The 22,875-nt window shown below is 47.6% G+C and overlaps 1 protein-coding gene across 5 annotated transcripts in view; it reads right to left on the bottom strand.

Moving 5' to 3' along the window:
- Positions 1-22,875, bottom strand: part of CACNA1B (calcium voltage-gated channel subunit alpha1 B) — a 308,320-nt gene that overhangs the window by 279,748 nt on the left and 5,697 nt on the right. For all 5 annotated transcript variants that reach the window (XR_007907763.1, XM_051807855.1, XM_051807859.1 and 2 more), the window contains exon 3: positions 17,574-17,713. Coding sequence is in view for 4 of the 5 variants with exons in the window: in XM_051807855.1 (XP_051663815.1) it covers positions 17,574-17,713 (140 nt within the window). In the remaining variant the exon portion in view is untranslated. The remainder of the gene's footprint in view (positions 1-17,573; positions 17,714-22,875) is intronic.

Below are 22,875 nucleotides of genomic sequence, written 5' to 3' on the forward strand. Positions count from 1 at the left end.
CTGGTTCTGGGACCCTCAAGGTGTGAAAGACATGGAGGGGCTGGAGCGTGTGCAGGGAAGGGAACGGAGCTGGGGAAGGATCTGCAAGGTAAGTCCTATGAGGAGCAGCTGAGGGAGCTGGGGGGGCTCAGCCTGGAGAAAAGGAGGCTCAGGGGGGACCTTCTGGCTCTGCAACCCCCTGACAGGAGGGGGGAGCTGGGGGGGGTCGGGCTCTGCTCCCTGGGAACAAGGGACAGGAGGAGAGGAAACGGCCTCAAGCTGTGCCAGGGGAGGGTCAGGTTGGACATCAGGAAGAATTTCCTCATGGAAAGGGTTGTTAAGCACGGGAAGGGGCTGCCCAGGGAGGTGGTGGAGTCCCCACCCCTGGAGGTGTCCAAGGAAGGACTGGACATGGCACTCGGTGCTCTGGGCTGGGGGACAAGGTGGGGATCACTCAAAGGTTGGGGGACAAGGTGGGGATCACTCAAAGGTTGGACTCAATCTTGGAAGGCTTTTCCAACCTAAATGATCCTCTGATATATCAAAACAACTCCAGTGATCACAACTTTTGTGTGCAACCCTAAAATTAGCCTGAGCAGGTTCAAGTCCAGCTTCTGCAGGCTGGGCCATCACTCCACACCAGCAAGCACAGAGCAACCAGGGGGACTCATCAACACAGAAGACATTTCACCCAAAGACTGTGCCTCTAAGGATGCTCTGACTCTCAGCTGGTCCCCATCTGCCCAGGAACTGAGGAGCTCAGCAGCATGAGAGATATTTTTTGCTGGATAGTTTTTACTGAATCCCCACACACACATTCCCCCCAGATTTCAGTCAACCACAACACTTCAGTAACTCAAGCCAACTTTGCCTAAACCTTTCCTTGAAGAAAGGGAACATGGGGAACGTTTTGGATGCCAACATTATTAAATTGAAACCTTTAGAGTCTGGGGTTTTTTCTACTTGGAAGGATGTCAGAGCTTAATTTCCCAAATAAAATTGAAGTTAAAAAATTGAAGTTGAGAACATTAAAAGCTCAGAACCGTCTTAATTCAGATTAGACAAAAATGTTACTCCTCATTTTACCCAATTGTCTTGCCTTTTTAATCTACTTTTCATCTGAAACTCAACTCTTTTCAGTGCTTCTACACGGCATGAAACAATTTCCTTGATTTTTAAACACTGTGAGCAAGCTGAAAGAAGAGTTATTTGCACAAGCAAGGCAGTTGTGCCACATACATTTCCAAACCTATCAAGACAGCTAAATTTAACTAGCTAATGATGTGGGGAGAAGGGGGAAACTGTAAGAAGGGCTGCACCTGGCAACAACCAACCATCCCTCCTTGCTTTGGGAGCAGCACTGGTAGCTCTGAACAGTCCCTTCATCCTTTCATTCACCTGCTGGAACAGGATGTCAGATCTCAGCTGGTACATTTTGTCCCCATCTCAAATCTACGTTTAAAAGACTACAATAAGTCAAAAAAAATTAAAAAAAAAAAAAAAGAAAAGAAAAAAAAAAGAGAGAAAGCTGAGAGGTTTAATTACTTTTATCCCTATCTGAGAGGCGCTTTCAAGTATAGCCAGGGTTCCTGGAATTGCAGTCCCAGTGCCAGGGAGAAAATGAACAGCAAGAGACAGGCTAAAAAAATCCCCGGCTCCCGGATATTTGCCTGAAACACAGCCCGTTTCCAAGAATGCTGCACTGGGAAGTCTGGCTGGGGCTGGGCTCCAGCAACGCCCTTCCCATTGCTCTGCCCCAAGGTTACCCCTCACACTGAGCTCGGGGATTTGGGGATCCTCCTCACACACACAGACACTCACACAGGCCTGGCTCGGGGTTGGCTGAGGTGGGAAGTGGCAGGAGGTGGGTTTTGTGCTGCTGAACGTGCGTTAATCCAAGCACAGGGAAGAGGATCCGTGTCCAGCACGGGCTCAGCTCATCCCCTAACGCCCGGAGACACCTCGGGACAGGCACAGCCCTCCGGCCTCCAGGTGCAAAAGGCAAAGGCTGAGCGTTCCCGTGGTGATTTCCATGGAGTCACCTTCCCAGGGGCTGCAGCGGCCGAGGTGTGCCAAGCCCCGGGCTGCACGAGGAGAGGGGTGCTGGTGCCAAGGGAGAGGAGGGAGCCCAGGAGCTCACACACCGTCCTAGACTTCAGCCCTGGGTTGTTAAGGATAACCCCCTGGTGAAGCCCTCGCCCAGGAGGCAGCTCTGCTGGAGGTTTTGTGCCTGTCACCCTCCCCCAGGGCCGTGGCTCAGCCAGGGGATGGTTCCTTTCAGCTGCATCTTGTAAATCCTTCAGTCAAGGCACACAGGGCAAAAACTGTCCTTCTGTGCTCTGACCTGGGGTGGCCTCACCTGCAACATTGGGGCAGTTTGGGGCACCACAAGGTAAGGAAGATATTGAGCCATTAGAGAGTGTCCAAAGGAGGCAACGAGGATGGGGAAGGGCCTTGATTTGAAGCCATGTGAGGACACTGAGGACACTTGGGGTGTTCAGCTGGAGAAGAGGAGACTGAGGGCAGAGCTCATGGCAGTTCCAGCTTCCTGGGGAGGGGCAGAGGAGGGGCAGGGACTGAGCTCTGCTCTGTGTGAGCAGGGACAGCACCCAGGGAATGGCTGGAGCTGTGTCAGGGCAGGGTCAGGGTGGATCTCAGGAAAAGGTTCTTCCCCCAGAGGGTGGTTGGGCACTGCCCAGGCTCCCCAGGGCAGTGGGCACAGCCCCAAGGCTGCCAGAGCTCCAGGAGAGTTTGGATGATCCTCTGGGGCACAGGGTGTGACCCTTGGGGATGGGCCTGTGCAGGGCTGAGGGTTGGACTCGCTGATCCTTGTGGGTCCCTTCAGCATATTCTGTGATTTCTGCCAGTATTTTAAAGATTTGTGGTTTTGGTTTTGCTCAAGCCCCTCTTTTTTAAAGCAAAAGCAGACCCAGGTATGACCCATGGTTCCCAGTGGTGATGAGCACTCAGAACAGTCACAAATTTCTTATGGACAAGGGGCAGAACTCAGCACTTGCAGGCTTTCCCTGCACCTCCCAGACACCCCTACACTGCCTGGCACTTGGATGTATCACCACAGGGTTCTGCCTCATGGCTGAGTCCCTCAGGCCACTTGCCTGCAACTGAGCTGCCCACACAGCATTTGGAAACACCGGCCCAAGGCAGCTGCATTTCACACAGTTCTTCCCTCTCTACAAACATGCCTGCAAAAAGAGAACCAGGAGTCTCAAAGTGCAATGGAAAGTACCCAACAGAGACACACCAAGGCTTTGTCTCTGCCCTGGGGGAGTTGTTCTGTCCCTCTCCTGTGCTTTCCTCACCCCAAGGCACTGTGGGCACTGCAGGCTGCTTCCTGATCCCACCTCAATCCATCCATCCTTTCTGATGCCATGAGGCTTCTGGTAGAGCTTTCCCAGCATATTCACTGCTATCCCAGCACATTCACTGCTCTCCCAGCTCCAGTCATGCTTCCTACACCAGCAGCAGGGCCAAAGCAATGCCACCACTGCCAGATCTGAGCTACAAGGGGAGGCAAGTGGCTCTGTGCCCCCCAGCACAGCCCAGAGCAGTGTGGGCACCCATCAGATCACGCCCCATGGAACGGGCTGTGGGTGATATCCCCTCAGCCCCACCATCAAACAAGGTCCTGAGCAGCCTCACAACAGGGTGGGTCACCTTTCCATGCCATTCCCACTGCTGCACCACTCCTGCAAGGACACCAAGCCTCTCTGTCACTGTCTTCTTCCCATGGATAAGGATCCTCTTTCACGAAAGTTTAACAGTTTAACAGTCATGGACAGAAAGTTCTTCCTCTTGATCCTCTGGTATCCCTAGCCCTGGAGTTGGGATTGCAGACTGGAGCTGAGATAGCAGTGAACACACCGGGAAAGCTCTACCTGAAGGCTCATGGCATTAGGATGGATGGATGGACTGAGGGGGGATTGGGAAGTGCCCACAGTGCCTTGGGGTGAGGAAAGCACAGGAGAGGCACAGAGCAGCTCCTCCAGGGCAGAGACAAGGCCTTGGTATGTCTCTACTGGGCATTTTCCATCATGATTTGAGACTTTTGGCTCTCTTTATTCGGGAATGTTTGTAGGGAGGGAAGAGATGTGTGAAGTGCATTTGCCCCACAATAAGCTCATGGACACACTGCAATGCCAGCAGCCAGAACTGCCAACCAGCTGAGGTGGCAGAACCTGCTGTGCAGCCAGAGCTGGGTGAGGGAGGCCTGAAAGAGCTCCCAGAGCTGCCAGTGGTGCTGGGGGAATTTTAGGCAAGGAGCACAACATCATCCATACCAGGGCAAGGGAATTACTCCCTCCTAAAGCCCTTGGAAGTGGGTTTACACCATGGTGTGTCACACCACTCATCCCTGAACAGTGAGCTCGGTGTCTGCAGCGCTGAGAACATCAAAGATCAGGTTTGGTCCCTACAAATGACTGGGAGGATCAAGTGGAGGAAATGGCTGCAGCTCCAAGGCCCCTGTTTTGCAAAGTCACTTTGCTTGATCCCATCCATATTTCAGCACGTCCCCAACTGAGCCCCATTAATGTAATTGATTTTTAATGGCATTCTCAAAGAAACCATGTGAAGATTTTAGCAGGCTATTAGATGGAAATTAAGCCTCACCCAAAGCTTCCCCCCCAAGGAAAAAAGTTGTCAAAAGATCCAGGGGAGCAATTCCCTTCCTGCATGGAAGGGTAAGGAGGTAATACAGTGACCTGGGGAAAAGGGGCACTAATTCCCCATTTTCCACCCCACACACTGCTCCCACTCTTCTGGAGACCAGAGGTTACACAGGAAGGTCTTTCCACACAAGGAAGGCCAGAGGGCAGCCCTGGAGGGATCAGAAGCAGAAGAACTGTTTGATGAGCTGGGGGATCTTCCAGATTTCAATAAGAAAGATAAAATGCAAGTCCTGATTGATTTTCTTTTTTCCTGTGGGCACTGGAGGCATCAGGTGGAACCCAAAGAGCTGAGCCTGGCCCGTGGTTACCATCAGTGGCTTCAGCAGAGCTGCTCTCCTGGGGAGGCTTGTGCTGCCTCAAACCATCACAGGGGAAAGAGGCACCAGGAAAACACTTCCAGCTTCTCCCTTCCATTCATTCCCTGCACGCACCAGCTTTTCAAAATCTACCCGTGTTCCCAGCAGTTCAAAGCCAGGACATCATCCTGAGGCCCGACCTCACCATGGAGCTCATCCCTCTTCCTCCTTTCAGCTCATTCTGCCCCAGCAAAGGTGGAGCCCCTGGTTTTTATACCCCGGCAAGGCCGGGGCGATACATGTGGACATTTTGACCTGTGGACATTTTGACTTGTGGACATTTTGACTCAGAGCCTGTCACCTCCCCCAAAGGTCCCCTCCCTGCCGGGGTTCAGCTCTGACAGACACCCACAGTGGCAGCTTCCCCGTGTGTGGCACGGAGCAGCTTTGGCACCTTCCCCGTGGAACACGAACACGGGCTCCGTGCAAGAGTCTCCCACTCACTGTGAGTGAGTAGCTGCATTTCTAGAAGGATTATTCCTCTACCATCTATTTCATCTGATTCAGATTCTCCTCCTGCTTCGTTTCAACGTTTCTAAAGACTTATTTTTGCTTCTTTTGAGACATTTTAAACTCGGTTTTTTTCAATGCTGTCAGCCAGCCTTCACTAGTACGTTACAGTCGGGTACCAGCATCACCTTCTTGTTTGAAGAGGTAGAAATGTGGACACAAAGGAGAAAAGCAATGGCCTAAAATCCTTTATTACCCAATGATATGGGCAGAAATTAAAAACAGGACCCCCAAAATCCCACTCCATTGCTCAGTGTGCTGGACAAGAGAACCAGAACTGTATTATCCTGGTTCTGTCCTGGAGCAATAACTTCCACCATAGTCTCGTGTTGTTCCCTACCTTCCAATTAAAGCAAGAAAATTGGATCATGCTGAGCTCCTCTTGTCCTCTTCACCTCTTTTCAAAGTCAGAGGTTACCATAATTTTGTACCTGTCACAATTGGCTTTAATGTTGTAACCTGGGAGTGAAAAAAATACAGTGTTCTTTTAATAATAGATTTAGGGAAGCACGGAGTGATCTTGCCTTTTCCACAACTGGAAGCCAAGTTGAGCATTTCCAACTCCTCTTATATTGTACCCAACTAATTTAAGTATTTTATTGATTATTAAAGGAAAATAAATTTAAACAAGCTCAGGATTCCCCCAGCCAGTCCAGGCCAGGAGATAAGTTTGACCACAGAACTTCAGGAATCTGTAGTGTTTCTGCCCAGGCTGAGATTTGGCATCAGAAGACAAGAAAGGTAAAATTCTTCATTTCAGCACGTTTTTGAGGGTAGGGATAATCTGAACAGATCTGTGATGAGGTTATAGATGCTGTCAGCTAAATATACAGCATCACTCACTTGGATATGAGCTTCTGAAAAGAATGGGATTAAAAAGGCACTTGAGGAGTTTGCTGGACTCCAATCTCTGTCCTGCAGCCACAGCAGCCAGGGTTCAATGGTCCATGCCTTAATCAAGCCAAGACTTCCTCTCCTCTTTTCTCTTTTCTACTTCTGATGACCATCCAGAGAGGTGTTACCCCTTCTCCCCCTCAGCCATCACTGCCTGTTTCTTCACAGTGCACAAACAACTTGCTGCAACTTCCCAGAGCTTTTGGCTCCCATCCCTCCCCCAGCACTGGAGGCCAGGAAAGCAGCAGAGATTTGTCTTTGGCATTGGGAGGGAGGTTTGTTAATCCTCCTGCCCGGCAGGAGAGCTTTCATGCCTGACTTCTGGCAGCTGGACGTGCTTTCAGGTCTGACTGAAGCCTCACTGAGGACAGGGCCACCCTCTGATAAGATAATTTCACCTGCCAGAGCCTTCTTCCTTGTTCCAAATCCTACAAAGGGTGGAAGCCACGGCTGAGGAGGGCCTTGCCCTCCCAAAGCAAGGCCAAGGTGATGTTCCACCTGCTCTGACGGTGCCAGACCTCTCTTCTCCACAAAACTAGGACTCCTTTATCCATGATATTAGAAACTACCTTGTATTCACTTTAAATGAGCGACAATTTTCAAACCCAAACCTTTTCCTGAAGCTTAGTCTTGCAGGTTTTCAGGGCACACTTAGCACTGAAGTTTCTCTCCAGGCTGTAGCAGAGCTTGCAGGAAGATGTTTGATCTTTAAATCAGACATTAAGCAATGAAATACCACCACTCCTATCGATATTGTCTCATGTACAAACCCACAAAGCTGAGCTCTGACACCTCCTGCTGCGTTCCACGGGTCAGGCTGTAACAGGCTGGATTCCTGCTCCGGAGTCGTGGCTCCAGCATGATCCAGGACAAATTACAAGATAAAGAAAAGGACAATTATGAAACAGCCTGTTCACATTTCCACCCAACTTATTGCAGGGAGCACCAGGAAAAGGGCCTAATCATCCTCCTTCAAAAACCCATTTCCTCTCTGGGGGATCTGTAGATGATCTCAAGGCTCCTTTGGACTCAAGACCCAAACCAGACCATTTCAGCTGAAGCAAATCCTTGTGATGATTTCCATGAGTTAATTACATTTCCATTAGTAAAGAAGTTCTAAAACTTCAATTTCTTCACTGATGCTTTTTGAATCCTGCCAAAATAGATAGGGAAACACGATTTCCTCTCTGCTTTTCTCTATCTATCTTGCCCTTATGAGACCTTGCTCTTAATTTTAACTCTCTCAGCCTTTTCACTTCTCCTTAAATGGACATTTCTTCAACCCTTTAATCATTTTCACAGCCTTTGTCCTAAGCTCCCAAACTTTATTTAAGGAGGCTGCTTCACGACATTTGAGATGGGGAACTAAGCCAAAAGACAGTTCCATTTTTCCCTCTTCTTTTTAATTGGAAAATAAGCTGAGAGCTCCAATTTCAGTTCTTTTAAGTCTTCTTTGAACCAGAAGCAAGATACATCCAACTGAGTATTTCTGATTATCAGTTTATTTTGAGAGTTCTTCAGCACAGGGAGATATTGTAGCTGAAAAAGTCTCAGTATCCTCCAAACATTTCTGTCCTTCCCTTCTGTACTTTTACATCATCCCATGGACAATCAACAGTCCTCCTAAAGCCTTAGTTTGACTCTGGGAGCTTCTTGTTTTGCAGACCCTTACGGAGAATTTTTACACATGTGATGAGGCAAAGGAGGGTGAGCCAACTTTAACCTCTCTCTAGAAAAATCCACAAGGAAAGAACCTTCAGCAAAGAGATTTATGGCCCAGGTGTGACACACTGAGAGCCCTCTCCTCCTTTGAGAGCCCCAAGTGCAATTTCTACCCCGTTGCTGCTCCTGATCCTTTCCGTGCTTAAATCTCCCACAGTCCCACATGAACTGACTTGAACTGAGCCAACACTAAACCCATTATTGTCTAAAACCTTGGGTTTAACTCAGGAGTGACCTGAACTTCTCGCTCCAGAGGGATGCTTTTAAAATCCACGGCTGATCACGAGAACCACCCACACACACACCCATCCCTGAGCCAGCTCCTGAAACCAAGGCAGCTCCAGCTCTGACACAACAGGAATATCCACCCCAAAAGCCTGACCTGTTCCCTGAATGCTCCACCCTGAGAAAAGGAGTTTGTTTCCTTTATTAACCAAAAAAACATTTCAGGTGATTATTTCCCTGGCCATCAACATCCAGGAAAACGGAGGAGGGAGGAGACACTTTTTGTGTCAACCACCAGTTTAATTCATGGTGATCATGCCAGAGAGGAAAGGTCTCTTGTGAGTTTTTGAAGAGCACTGTTTGGGTGGCCAAGCTCCTTTGTGGGGATCAGGGAACTTTCCAAACCTTCTAAGCTCAAATAGGTTTGCTGTGTGCCACAGGTAGGAAGCAGGACTTCCTCAGCCTGAGTTTCCAGGCTTCCCCAGGGAGGAAAAGTGGCCTTTCCATGCAGTCAGAGGTCCATCCAATGGAGTCATCCTGCAGCACTGACCTCACTGACAATGGATCCCTTCCCTCCACCCCAATCCAGTTGGATCCCTCAGCCCAGAGACGATCTAAGACAGCTGAAGTTAAGCAAAGAATCTGACTTTGGTGTGGAAAGCATCTCCAGGTACCCTCAAATGCCAGGTGCTGATCCCAGAGCTTGGCTTATCTATAGAGACACCTGGAGTCCCAAATCCCCCTGTTCCAGCTCCCAGCACCGAAGCCTTGCCCTGGCCACAACATCCCACACACCTTGGTAGTGGTTCAGCAAGAACAAAACGGAAAATCAGTTTCCCAAATCCACCAAGTTTTCCTGATCTTTACAGAGAGCCCTGAGAAGGTCAATGGTCCCAGAGCACCCAAACTTTTGGGGTGAGATGTAGATCCAAGGATGTGTGTGCAAACATGACACTGATGGCACTCAGGATTAGATAACAACTAAAACCAGGCTTGTTTTCTAAATCCTCATCCTTTTCAACAGTCACAGGCAGGTTCTTCTCATCCCAGATGAGCAGGCACTTTGCCATCAAAAGCTGGGCCCTTGGGAACTGGGACACAGCAGCAGCAACAACATTTGAGAAACAGGAGTCTGAGATAACCTGCACACTCCTCCTCGTCTAATTATGGGACAGCACTCAACACCACACACAGGATTTGGGTATTTTGGGCTTGGGGATGGTTTTTTTTTTTTTTGCTTGTTTTTAAACTAGGAAGCATTAAAAAAAGAAAATTAGAGCACTTCATGGCTGCAATTTTATTTGCTGTTTTGGTTTTGAGCTGCCAGGATTCACACCCAGCTCCAAGAGCAGCTTTCCACCTCTAGAGAAGAGTGAGCAGCCAAGCAGATGCCCACTCAACATGATTCCCAGGGCAGGATCACACGTTAGGAGCAGAACACAAGGTCCAGAGCCCTCTTCCCACCTGCAGTCCCCACAGCTGCCTTTGCAATCAGTACAGCTGGTTCCCTACAAGAGCCAATATTTCCCTGCCACCAACCTCCCTTTGAGAGCCATAAAAAGCTAAAAATACTGTCTGGACTCTGGACTAATGATCCTGCCTGGCTTTGATGAAGCCCTGGCTGCGATGAGATGAGAAAGCACCTCTCCTTTTTACTTGGGATGGTCACTTCTGCTTTACAGGGAGATCTGAGCACCCACAAATATTGTCTGACAGTCCCCTCTTTGTGAGCAAAAAGCTTCAGAGAAGCACAAACAGGCACAAAATATGGAAAGCACCATAAGATAAAAACCCAAATAATTTTGTTTCCTCTCCCTTTGGGAAAGGCTCTTTGTTCCTGCCTCAACTTTCTGGCTTCCCATTGTGCAGCTCCATCATTTCTCAGCTCACATACCAGGTATTCAATACCTTGCAGTCTCTTCTAATAAAGCAAGGGAGAAGCACATCAATCTCATTATCTGTCTGCCCTTGAGAAGTACTGTGACCTGAAACGTTCACCAGAGCAGAGCCACATTCCAAGGATAACTCCTGCCAGGGAAGGGCTGTCCCCACCCTTGTGAGGGGACTGTGACCATCTGCAGCATCCTCCAAGCACAGCCCTGAGTCCTCCTCTGCCCAGGAAAGTCTCCTTCTAATTTAGCAGCAGCCACACAATTACACCCCCACCTGCTTGACTCCACCTGCCTCCACCCACCCGAATCTGTGCAGAAAAGCCACTCTCAAGTGACAAAAAAGAAAAGACAGGAGCCCTAATTAACACCCCAACAGGCCCAGCATGGCCTGGGTGCCCCTTGGCTAAGAGAAACAAGCCCAGAGGGAAAACATGTTCCAGTCCCCAAGGATCTGCAGCCCCACTGGGCAAACCTGTCTGTGACAGTGCAAAAAGGAAACAGGGCCATTGGCCAGATGGGTTTGGAGGCTCCAATTCCTTCCTCTTTGTCCAGAGTCTGAAGGAAACTGCTTCTCCAGCTCCTCAAGAGCCCAAACAGCCAAGGGACAGAAGACAGAAGAACTTGCTGTTCAAACTGAGACCTCACACACCCTCTTCCCTTCCAGTTATAAACTTTTTTCTGCTTCAAAAAAAGAAAACTTGGTTACTTGCCCTCCTGCCTCCCTGCCCTCCCACACCAGCCAGATCACCAGCTGACATTCAGGAAGACAGGTGAATTCCCTTTGTCTTGTCCAGTTTTATCTGATTTAATTTCAGAAGGGACCCTTGGCTTTTCTGAGCCAGAAAGTCTCCATCCATCACTGGAGCATAAAAGAAATTGAAAACAAGGATCAGCTCCATTAAAATCCATAAATGCTTTGCTCTTAGCGTGACTCATGCACAGCACCAGCAGCAATCACCTCAGTCCATCACCACCCATACTGCACAACCATGCAGAGATTTACTCCTTTTCCTGGTGATAATTAATCAAGAGGAAGCTTATCCCTTCTTAAAGTATCCCTTTTCCCAACTCCTGTTGCTGCTCAGCTTTGCTTTCTAGCACAGAGGTGCCAAAAGTTGCACATCAGGAAAGCAGAGAGAAACCTGCACTTCCCAACCCCTTTATTCCCCATGTCTGTAGCTCTAGAGCTTATAAACAAAGCAAGGAATACAGCCTAAAGTGATGCTGCAGGGCATCCAAGGGGGTTGTTTCATTGGAATTTCATTTTTTAATTAGCATGTTCTATGGTTTTTTGCAGGTGAAATAAGGAATCACAGAATCCTGGAATGGTTTGGGTTGGAAGGACCTTAGAGCTCATCTTGTTCCAACCTCCCTGCCATGGGCAGGGACACCTCCCACTAGCCCAGGTTGCTCCAACCTGCCCTTGGACACTTCCAGGGATGGGGCAGCCACAGCTTCTCTGGGCAACCTGTGCCAGGGCCTCCCCACCCTCACAGGGAACAATTCCTTCCCAATATCCCATCTAAACCTACTCTCTTTCAGACTGAGGTTATTCCCTCTTGTCCTGTCACTACATACTAGATATTTTAGTTTAAGGGCTTCTTAATGCACAGGAACACGCACATGGAAATAAAAAAACCCTGAAGCCCAAGCATCTGTGTACATTTGGCAGCTTGAAAAATCTCAGCCCTTAATCAGCCATTTACTTCTCCAATAATTCCACAGTCACACCTCCCCCCACACCCTGTCTGGGAGGTCCATCCACCTCAGATGGGAATATCAGAGGTCCACAACCCGCTGCACAGAGCAGGCTGGGTGGTTCCTCTGCCTCCCACTTTGACAGCCATCACTGCAACCCAGGCTGCTGCTCCTCATCCACTGCACCAGGAATAGCAGCTCCCACTGCCCACATAGCAGGATGATCCTGGTAACCAGCAGAGCAAACATCAAGGCTGAACAGGTCTCTGTTATCATAGAATCATAGAATCACAGAATCATAGAATCAGAGAATCAGAGAATCAGAGAATCAGAGAATCAGTTGGGTTGGAAGGGACCTCCGAGATCATCGAGTCCAACCCTTGATCCAACCCCGCTGTGGTTCCCAGCCCATGGCACTGATGCCACATCCAGTCTCTTCTTAAAAATCTCCAGGGACAGAGAATCCACCACTTCCCTGGGCAGCCCATTCCAAGGGCTGACTACCCTCTCTGTAAAGAAATTCTTTCTAATATCCAACCTAAACCTCCCCTGGCACAACTTTAGACCCAGCCCTCTGGTCTTGCTGATGGTTGCCTGGGAAAAGAGACCGACCTCCCCCGGCTCCTCCCTCCTGTCAGGGAGTTGTAGAGAGTAAGAAGGTCTCCCCTGAGCCTCCTCTTCTCCAGGCTGAACAGCCCCAGCTCCCTCAGCCTCTCCTCACAGCACTTGTGCTCCAGTCCCTTCCCCAGCCTGGTTGCCCTTCTCTGGACCTGCTCCAGCCCCTCAACATCCTTCCTGAACTGAGGGACCCAGAACTGGACACAGCACTGGGTTACCAAACAAGTTACCTTCCAAATCATCAGCGTCACCAGGAGCTGGGAGCACATTGCTCAGACAATCAGGATAATTCCAGCTTTTTTTGCAATTTGTTCCAGACAGGCTGAGACACCCGTAAGAGCACCGACACTCTGGGCACATCGTTTGGCAGCTCCGGGCCTGGCACATGCTGTCTCTGCCAGTCCCACCCAGAGATCCAGGCAGCTGATCCAACTGGCTCAAGGAGCCACCAGGACTCTTCGAGAGTGTTTAATCCAGGCTGATTGGAAGCCAAAAGGAATTAATTCTGCTCAGAAAGGACGGGGCAGGATCCTTTCAAGCGCTGCAGTTTTAGCAGCTCCCAGCTTTGGACAAACACCAAACACGGTTGTGGGCACTCCAAGGGGATGTGATGGAACTGGGAAAGGACCAGAGCAAAGGAGCATGGAAAACTCAGGTCAAGGGAGGTTGGGCAGCATAAATCTCTGACTGGAGAAATGCTGGAGTTTATTAAAACCATAAACATGCAGGAAGTTGAATGATTATTATTCCAACTCTACTGTACAAAATCTAGAAGGCACCAAAGGAAACCTCAGGTAGCTGGTGCAGGGAAAAAAAAAGGGATAAGCAGCACCTTTGTTGTGATATGTAATTAAACCACAGGACCCATTACCCACCATACAATGAAAGCAAAAGTATAAACAAGCTCCAAAATACAACCAAGGAGGACAGACACCTTGGACCACACAGGTTAAAAGCCCTTTTAAAAGATCCTTTTTTTTCCACCTCAAAAATCCCTAGACATCTGAATTTTGGGAACCAGAAAACTCAGGATCATTTTAGCCATGCCTTGTCCTCAGCAGTCAGCCTGTGACACCAGCTCCAGTTGGAGAGGATGTTTGTAGGTAAAACCTGCACAGCAGTTCTTTGGGTTGTTGTATCCCAAGCCCAGGAGAAAACCTGCCATGAATTCCAAGAGGAACAGGCCTGGACTCTCCAGGCCCCCTATCCAGGTTCACATCTCCATCCAGTGCCACCTGAGGAGTTTGGGGATAGGACAAATTTGTTCCAAAGACGACTGTGGATTTCTGAGGATTCCAACCCAAAACACGTTCCAGTGACAGAGTTAAAAAATCCCTTTGCCTCTGCCTTGGAAAAAGTGCATTAAGATCATACAGTCCCAGGCCAGCTGAGAAACTGCAATTTGGGGTGATTTAGAGCTGCTAATGGGTGATGTCATCACTGGAGTGAACCCAATCCCCTCAAAATGTGCAGATGAAGTGAGCAGGAGCTATAAAATACACGTATTTCTCTCCACAGCAGCAACAGGCACATCCCAGCAGGGCAGCTTTCCTGGGTGCTCGTCTACAGCCCGAGGAGTCCACCAGAAATCACTAAAAAAAGGACAAAGGGACTGAAATCTTTTCAAGAAGCAGCAATCTATTCTTCTCCCAGGCCTTCACTAACAGCAAGTCAGCAGGATTCCTTGGAAGCAAAGGAGAAATAGGCCCCACTGTGGAAAGAAACCGAGGGAGGGTTTTCTGGAATGACAACCAAGGCATTTTTGGGCCACTGTCTGTTAGACTTGGGTTTAGCTCAGTGGGATATTGATCCTGGCTGCATAAAACACAGCCCTGCTGTATTTTCTGATTAACAGCTTCTGCTGCCTGGTTTTTGACAAACAAAATCTCCATCGTTGCAGGGAGATGAAAAAATACATTTATCGATAATTCCAGGGTGCAGGCAAAAAAAAAAAAAAAAAAGGGGGGGGGGGTTGGAAAAAACAGGTGGGAAGGATTTCTGCATGATCACTGTAGTATTTATATAAGGGTGAGTTCAATCAATGCAGAGCCTTCCCCCACAGCCTCCTCCAAAACACACCCAGACTCTGCCCTTTTTCCTATGGAAACAGATAACGAGAGCAAAGCTGCTCTTTGCTTTTGTGGGGTTTAGCTAAAAGCTGAAAATGAGATCAGATTTTCTGACATTCAGCATTTACCTCAATAAAAACAGGCACTCAACAGGATTAGTGGGTACACAGCTCTGTGTGTGGTGTCATGAAACACGTTTTCATGATCTTTCATGCTTACACAGAAATAAAATTAACAAAAATAAGGGAGAGAGAGAGAAATCAAAATCCCTCTGTGATATTGAAGATTAATGTGAAACTGAGCTTGGGAATGAACACTGATCACTGCCTGGGAAACATGAAGTAACATTTCCAAGTAGAAACCTTGCACATATGGCAAAGGAAAGCTTTTGATAGAGTAGTAAAATGGTATTTCAAAAACTGATGTCCTACCTATCTATATTTATAAGAACACATTAAGTACTGGCTTAGCATTGTCCTCTTTTATTATTCCCTAATAAATTACAGCCCGATCACTTTTTGAAACGCACAGATCTGAGTCTCCTTTCCACAGAAGTGAAAATTAAGTTCCCACTCATGTCACCACCTCTCAGTCCCTCCCTGGAGAACCAGCTGGGTTTGGCAGCAGCAAATGTTCTTCCTCAACAACCTGCCTTCAGTCTCGAGGCAGAACTGAGGAGGTTTGTCTCAAATGAGACAAAAGGGGATGTTTCTCTCAAATAAACAACCTTGTTCTGGCTTCTCCAAGCCCCTAAATCAAAGCCCCAAGCCCAAGCAAGCAGAGGAGGGATGAAAAGGTTTCTGGGCAGTGAAGGAAGCCCAAGGAAGAGGAGCTCCTGCTTTCCAGCACGGCCCCATGGCAACACAGCAGCGAGCTAAGAACACAATAAGGATCTAGGAAAAACACCACAGGCTACAGAGAAAACACTAATTCAGTCCCCTGTGTGAGGCTGCAGGTCTTGCAGTGCTGTTTCTCTACTGTAGGTCCCTCCAGCTCGTTCCTGGGCTGGAAATGCAGCCCCACGCTCAGGAAGGAATCCAACCCAGCACACGAGGAACGCCGGGATTTTCGGGAGCCTTCCCCCAAGCACCAAAAATGTTACATCCAGCCCTTGAATGAGAGGATTAGTGGTCTGGGGAGACGATTCTTGGGCTTAATGCTGCTGAGCTGAGCCTTTGCCACCCCTGCACTGCCCGCCTGGTGGGAAGCCCCCGTACGAGGCGGCTTCCCCGGAGCCGGGTTGGTGTCACCATTGGAAACCGGCAGCTCTGACGTGGCCGGGACTGTGCTGGAGAGGAACACGCCTGTTTGCAGAGGGAACAGGGCTCCTCAGTCCAGCTGCCTCATCGAGCTGATAGTCCTCAATTATGCTCCCAGATCAAACAGAGCTGCAAACAGCTCCCCCAACAAACCCAGCTCCGCTCAGACACCGGCCCGCGGCGATTCCACGAGCGACGCTCCGGCTGCTCTTGTAAAACTTTGAGCGTCTCACTTGTAAAGAAACCAAACATCTCTTGATTCCTGGCATGTGTTTATGAGAAAATAAAAAAAGCCCTGCCTAAACAATATGGCTGGAGTTCAGAAAAGCTTTTCTGTAGAGCCTTAGCTTTGAGCACAGAAGCGCTGGAGTCAGCTGAATCCAAAGGTGTACTTGACTGCTTTGCTGAAGGATAAATTAAAACACATTCCAAAGTGCCTTCCAGAATCAGGGCCTTGATTTTAATTTTTTTTTTTTAACTCACAAAAGGGTGTAGAACTGACTAGGAATCAGCACATGCCATGGGTGTGAATAGTTGTAGCATCTGTGCTAATTCTCTTCTCATCCTGGTACCCCCCGTGCTCCTGAGTATGTAAATCTGATTCTCCTCGTGACTCCACTGAAGTTCCCATTGATTAAATCCCCAACCCAGCAGCAGGAGAATCAAACCCCACATATTTATTCTCTTCCTCTCAATGCATAAAGGATTCCCTTTGGCCTCTCAGTTGCTGGATCACATGGTGCCCTGAATGCAAAGAGAATTCCAGTGATAATGTGGCAAATGAATACATTTGTATATCTGTGCAGGCATTTCCCTGCTCTCCACCACTAACCAGAAAATACAGGCACATTCACACACAGGAGCAGAGAAGGTGTGGGAAAGGAAGGATTTGGGGAGCATGTTAATACCAGGCTGGGGGAAAACAGACTGAAATCCTTCCAAGCTGAAGGCTGCGAGCTCAGGACCTCAGGGAACATTTCCTTTGGAGCTTTAAAGCCCAATTTGTAGACTACAAGTGATACTTAATATTCGTGTTTCCATTATACCCTCCATTCATATAAATAAATATACATTACAACAGTTTCTAATGTAAAATATTGTGAGCATTTCCAAGAAAGAAACCAGCGACATCATTTCAAACCACTGCACAAAATACACGGGTGACATTTGCCTTAATAAGACATTTTGAATTCTTTTCAAGCATCTTTGAAATCTGTTCAGAAAAGTTATTCAATAGCAGAACAAATGCACTCCTGTAAAAACTTTGCTGATTTCAGAGTTGTAATAGCTTAAAAATGGGATGCTTTTAATTTGTTAGCACGCTCCATGTTGACTTTTAAAGTCATCCTGTAATGCTAAATAGATTGGTTTAAATCAGGCTCAAGTACCAGTGGCAAACAGAACCTGCAAAGCCAGGGAAATGTCAGGAAGAGTCTGGGTAAGATACACACCAGAACACCAACAAATAAATATCCTTGAGGAAAACCACTTTTTAGTTGGTTCCAACACTCTAAAAGTGACTCGTTCAGCACAACAAATCCTACAGTCAGAAATGTAGGGATATAAGATTTCCCTCAAATCAATCCCACCCCAACCCAGAGGTAAAAACCAACACAAATCAGAGTGAGAGGCCCCCTTAAAGGCGGGGTGAGAAGTCACCTACCCCGTGAGGACCACGACGAAATCCATCACGTTCCAGCCGTTCCGCAGGTAAGAGCCTTTGTGAAAAACAAACCCCAGAGCGATGATTTTTATCCCAGCCTCGAAACAAAATATTCCAATAAAGTAGGGCTCAGTGTCGTCCTGAAAGAGAACAAAAATCAGGGGGATCAAGTCACGTGAACAGCTCCAGGCACCAACTTCACACCCTTTTCCACTCCCTGAGCTGAAACTTTCCTGGAGCACAAAGAGGAATTTCATTATTATTTCTCTGGAAGTAATTTTTCTTTTTTTTTTGAAATTGGGAATTCTATTTGCCTTCCTTCTGATTTTTTTCACCCCATTCTTTCCACGCAATTGTCCAGCAGGAATTTGGAAGCTGAAATTTTGCACTAAGGGCATATTTAAACTTGCTATCACATATTCCAGTGGTTATTGACATGGAAAAAGAAGTGCTTCACCATTCATCCAGGAACTCGAAACAAGAGGATATCTTGGGGATTAACAGTCAGCACAGAAAGCTTGTGAACACTGACAGGAAATTATTTATTTATCATTTATTCCATCGGTTCCTCCTTCACTCTTTCTCCTCCATTTTCTCAATTTCCACAGCCACAGTCTCATTTGTTTTCCTTTCACTGTGTGTCTGATTCAGGGAGAAAACCCCATTCCCTCTCAGCAGGAACAATAAGATTTGTGCCTCAGATCTATGGGGCAGATTTTGGGATCTCAACTTCATGTCTTACCTCCTACAGAGAAATTAAACTTAGTCTCCCCAGTTTTACTAAACCATTTATTTCATCTATTTTATATATTTATTTCATAGTCATTATTTATTTTACATTTATTAATTATGTATTTATATTAAAATATGTTTCTACAGTTTATATATTACATATTTGCAGTTATTACTTATGTTATATATTTATTTCACCTAAACCATTTATTTCAGCAACTCCACCTCCCATTCCCCTGTGGCCTGGCAAGGTGACAGTCACCTGCAGATCACAAACACTGAATGACCACAGATGTCTCAATATTATTATATTATATTATATTGTACATTATTGTATTATACATTATTATACTATATTATATTATATATTATTATATTATATTGTATTTATAATATATAATATATATAATATATAATGTATATAATATATAATGTATATAATATATAATGTATATTATATTATATTATACAATTTATAATATATATTATATATATAAAATATATATATATAGTATATATCTTATATATAATATATATTATATATATATATATTTCTTTATTATAGATTATTTAGTATTAAATTATTGACAGGAGTTTCGATACAAATTCAGTGCCAAATGAAAACATGTACATTTGGAAGTCAAAGACGTAGGCAAAAAATGGGAACAAAGAGGTAAAAGCAAAGGAGATTGATTTCAAGCCCATGTTAATTGGCTTTGGCACCTGTAACCAATTTCCAAATGTGCCTCAGATCCCTGTTTTCAGCTGAAGTCAATGGAAGTAAAGCAGCCTTTCCCAAAGAGAAGCAAACTTCCAAATTAAGAGATTAGAAATCTTTTTTTTTTTCCAGTGGCATTTCTGGCCATCAGAGCCATGGGGCTGAGCTGCTCTTTGATGGACAGCTGCTTCCATTTTGCAGTTCTGCTAATGACAAAAGGGGATTGTTTGTTCTCTTCTACAGAAGGAGCAGGAATGTCAAGGCTCGTGGGCCCAGGAGGAAGGAGCAGGTTTGACACAGGGATGTGTTTGACCAGCTCCTGCTCAGCTCTGACCCAGACCCACACTTTGGGCACAGCACTTGTTATAGAAAACCAGGTTTTTCACTCCTAAATTTGGGCCTGTTCAGCCTCAAGAAGAGAAGACTGAGAGGAGACCTCCAAAATGTCCATCAGTGCCTGCAGGGAGGGGGCAGAGGATGGAGCAGGCTCTGCTCGGGGGGCCCAGCAATGGCACAGGAGGAACAGGCAGGAACTGATGCCCAGAAAGTTCCACCGGGACATGAGGAAGAACCTCTTTGCTGGGCTATGACTGAACAGAGACCAGAGAGGGGGTGGAGTCTCCTCACTGAGTATGTTCCAGAACCTGGATGCAATCCTGTGCCATGGGATGGCCCTGCTGGAGCAGGGAGGTGGCACCAGCTGGGACACTGTGGGCCCCTCCACCTGACCTGGTCTGTGACTGTGTAACACAACAGCACATCCCCCCACAGGGGCTTGGCTGGAGGTACATCCCAACTCAGCAAGCCCACCAGAGAGCACTAATCACTGGAGATGCCTCCAAGCTGCTGGAAAATACTCCCTCTGGACAGGCTTTTCCATCAGGGGCCAAATTAAGGTTTTATTTCTACAAATCAACACCCTACACACCTCAGAGGGCCCAGCTGTTCCACACACTTCATCCTTCACCCTGTATTATCTCCATTCCCTCCACCTTTCCTGCCTCAGCAACCCCCCTCCCACTCTCCTGTGGCCTGGCAAGGTGACAGTCACCTGCAGGTCACACACAGGCACTGACTGGCCAGACAGAAAAACACAGCAGGGCAAAGCTGAGCTCTCATTGTAGGCCTTTGGCTGAAATGGAGAGGAGAAAATAAAAACCCACACCCAAAACTAACTTCTCCTCCACTCAAGGAGATGTTTCCACAAGCAGCAGCACCTCCAAGCCCTCTGTGCCTCCACAGAGCCTCCCCAGCACTGCTCAGAGGACACAAACCAGCACTGGCAGACCTCCAGCTGCCCATCCCAGTGCTGTTTACCCACAGAGAAACAGCGACAAAGGCCATCAGACCTTTTATAACCTTCAACAGAAATCCTACAATAAGCATCTTCTTCCAGCAGTTGCTCCACAGCAAGAGCCTGGAGGGATCCCAGGGATCAACCCAGACAGAAAAGAAGGAATAAGGAAGAGGGGGTCACAAATCATCCTATGTGGTTTCAGAAGTTGCCTTACTGCTCCTCTACTTTCCCTCATGCACAGAGGGGCTGGTCTTCAACCCCACACCACCTCCTAGTTCAACAGCTATGGATAATCCGTGGAAACAAAGGCCTCCCAGCCCATCCCATATTTCCATCCCACAACTACGAGCGTGCCTCTAAAAATAACTCTTCTAACACACCCAAAAAAAGCTACCTTTACCCACATCCACTCCTCCACATTACTCCTTCACTTCCTTGAAGCCTCATATCTACTCTGCTCCCAGTCTTTGCTCAATCTAGGTCAGGTGCCTTGTGATTACAGCTCCCAGCTTTAAAGAGCCAGCCTTCAGGTACTCCAGGGTTTGAGAGGATATGCTCTTCCCAAAGTTAGGACTGCACAAAGCGCTTAGGAAGCGAGTCAAAGAAGTTCTGAGCTTCCAGGGAAGCAGGAGGGCTCACAGATGGATTTGGGTATTTATTACGAAGCAAACCAGTCAGGTTGGCAGTGAGCAGCTGGGGAAATCAGAAGGGATGGAAAGAGGGTCTTTTCTAAAGCCTGCCTAAATTCGCACTGACTCAGCCTAAGAATCAGGGCAGTCACAACAAGATGTGCCCCTTTGGGTAGAGGTCCAAAAAAGGATTCACAGGACTGTGTGTGACAGAAGGAGGGCAAGGACACGGGTGAGATGCCCTGGGTAGCACTGGAATGGCACTGCCATGGGCTCAGCATCCACCCCTGCTGCCAGCACGGCCTGCAGCCCCCTCCAGACAGGAGGCTGTGCCCTGCTTGGGTTCAAGAGCAGGAGAGCAGGTGATAATGAGTGTCAGTGTGTGAGCGGGGAAGGAGGGCGGAGAATCTGGGCAGCAGCCAGAGCTGTGCCAGCAAGTTGTTTGCTGTGGACACAGCAAAGCTTGAGACTGGGCCAAACACACATTTAATCAATATGTTTCAGATCAGAAACAACTTCTGAGTCTGGAAAGTCATTACTATTCCTAGTCCACGTCCTAGTGTCTTTCCTTGGCCTTCGGATGTGACAGCCTTGATGGGTTTGGGCGTGAAGGGTTTTGTTCATGCAAAGGTTAATATGAACAGCTCACATATGGCTGCAGGAAGTGCCTGTGGATGGGATAAAGCATTAAATCCATTAGGAAATTGCAAGAGCTGTCATGGTGAATATCTGAGAAAAGTCATATCTGTCCTCACATCAAAACCAGCCCGAGCCCTGCAGGGAACGTCCTACAGACCCCCTGGTGTCTTCAAACAGGGGCTGCCCCAGAGCAGGGCAGAAAAGAGATTTCCTGTCCTGCAGGTTCTGAAATCACCTCTGTCAGACTGGGCCAAATCTAAAGTCACCTGAAGCTTCTCATGGAAAACTGAGCCATTGGGAAGGAAGCAGGGAGGGAAGGAGAGTGTCTCAGCCTGCACAGCCAAGAGCATCGTGAGTATCCACCAGCGAGGCCATTCAGGGCTGGGAGGGGAAGTTCACAGTCTCACATTTGGAGCTCTCAGCACCAGGCTCTGGGCCACTCAGTACAACTCCCTCAGCATCTTTTAGCTTGGCAGCATTCCAGTGTGTACAAACAATGCAATATTTATTGGGGCACAGGGAGCCTGACTCTACAACCACTGGCTGAGGCACTCACTGAGATGGGCAGGAGCAAATCTGCAGCATCTCTGTCCACTGGACAATTGCTGATGTGAATTAAACCCTTCCAGCAACCAAAGCACGTGAGAGCTCCAGCTCAGAGCAGGCAAGAACCTCGGGGGTAGGTCAGTCTGCTGCTGCTGGGTGAACAAGCTGATTTCTCTTGTCTGAAGATGAAACCAATACTCCAGTTCACCACTAAATTCTCTGACCACCAAACCGGTGTTTCTCGGAGCTTTTGTCCAAGATTTCCACCCCAGAGCCAAGTGATGCTTGTCTGTGCTACAAACCACATACAGCAAATGGACAGAGAAAAATCCCTCCTAACTCAGCCATTCCAAATCCTGAAATATTGGAGGTAGTGAGGCATCACTTTTGCTTCATTAGCCCTGTTTGTCAAAGCAAGAGGAGTACAGAAAACAGCCAGGTGAGATTGCACTGCAGGTTCATCTCTTGGGTCTCAGGGGAGATAAATAGAAGAAAATGTTGATTAGAAGACAAAAATCATTAAAATGTTTGTATGGGCTCCTCCCTCTTCTCCTCAGCTTTAACAAACAGACAGTCTTAAGATTTTTGTCTTTGTATCTGTGGAATAAAGTACCCAGGCAGCTCTGGTTTTACTTCAACAGCTCTGCCTACATCTCCAGTCATCAAAGGCTCGTGATGTGCATCTCACGTCCTTAACATCTGATTAACTCTTCAGTGATGAGCCCTCACTCCAATTTGAAT

This window comes from Manacus candei, unplaced genomic scaffold, assembly GCF_025592945.1.
Source record: "Manacus candei isolate 608988 ecotype Guabito, Panama unplaced genomic scaffold, ASM2559294v1 h1tg000071l, whole genome shotgun sequence".
Classification (NCBI taxonomy): Eukaryota; Metazoa; Chordata; class Aves; order Passeriformes; family Pipridae; genus Manacus; species Manacus candei.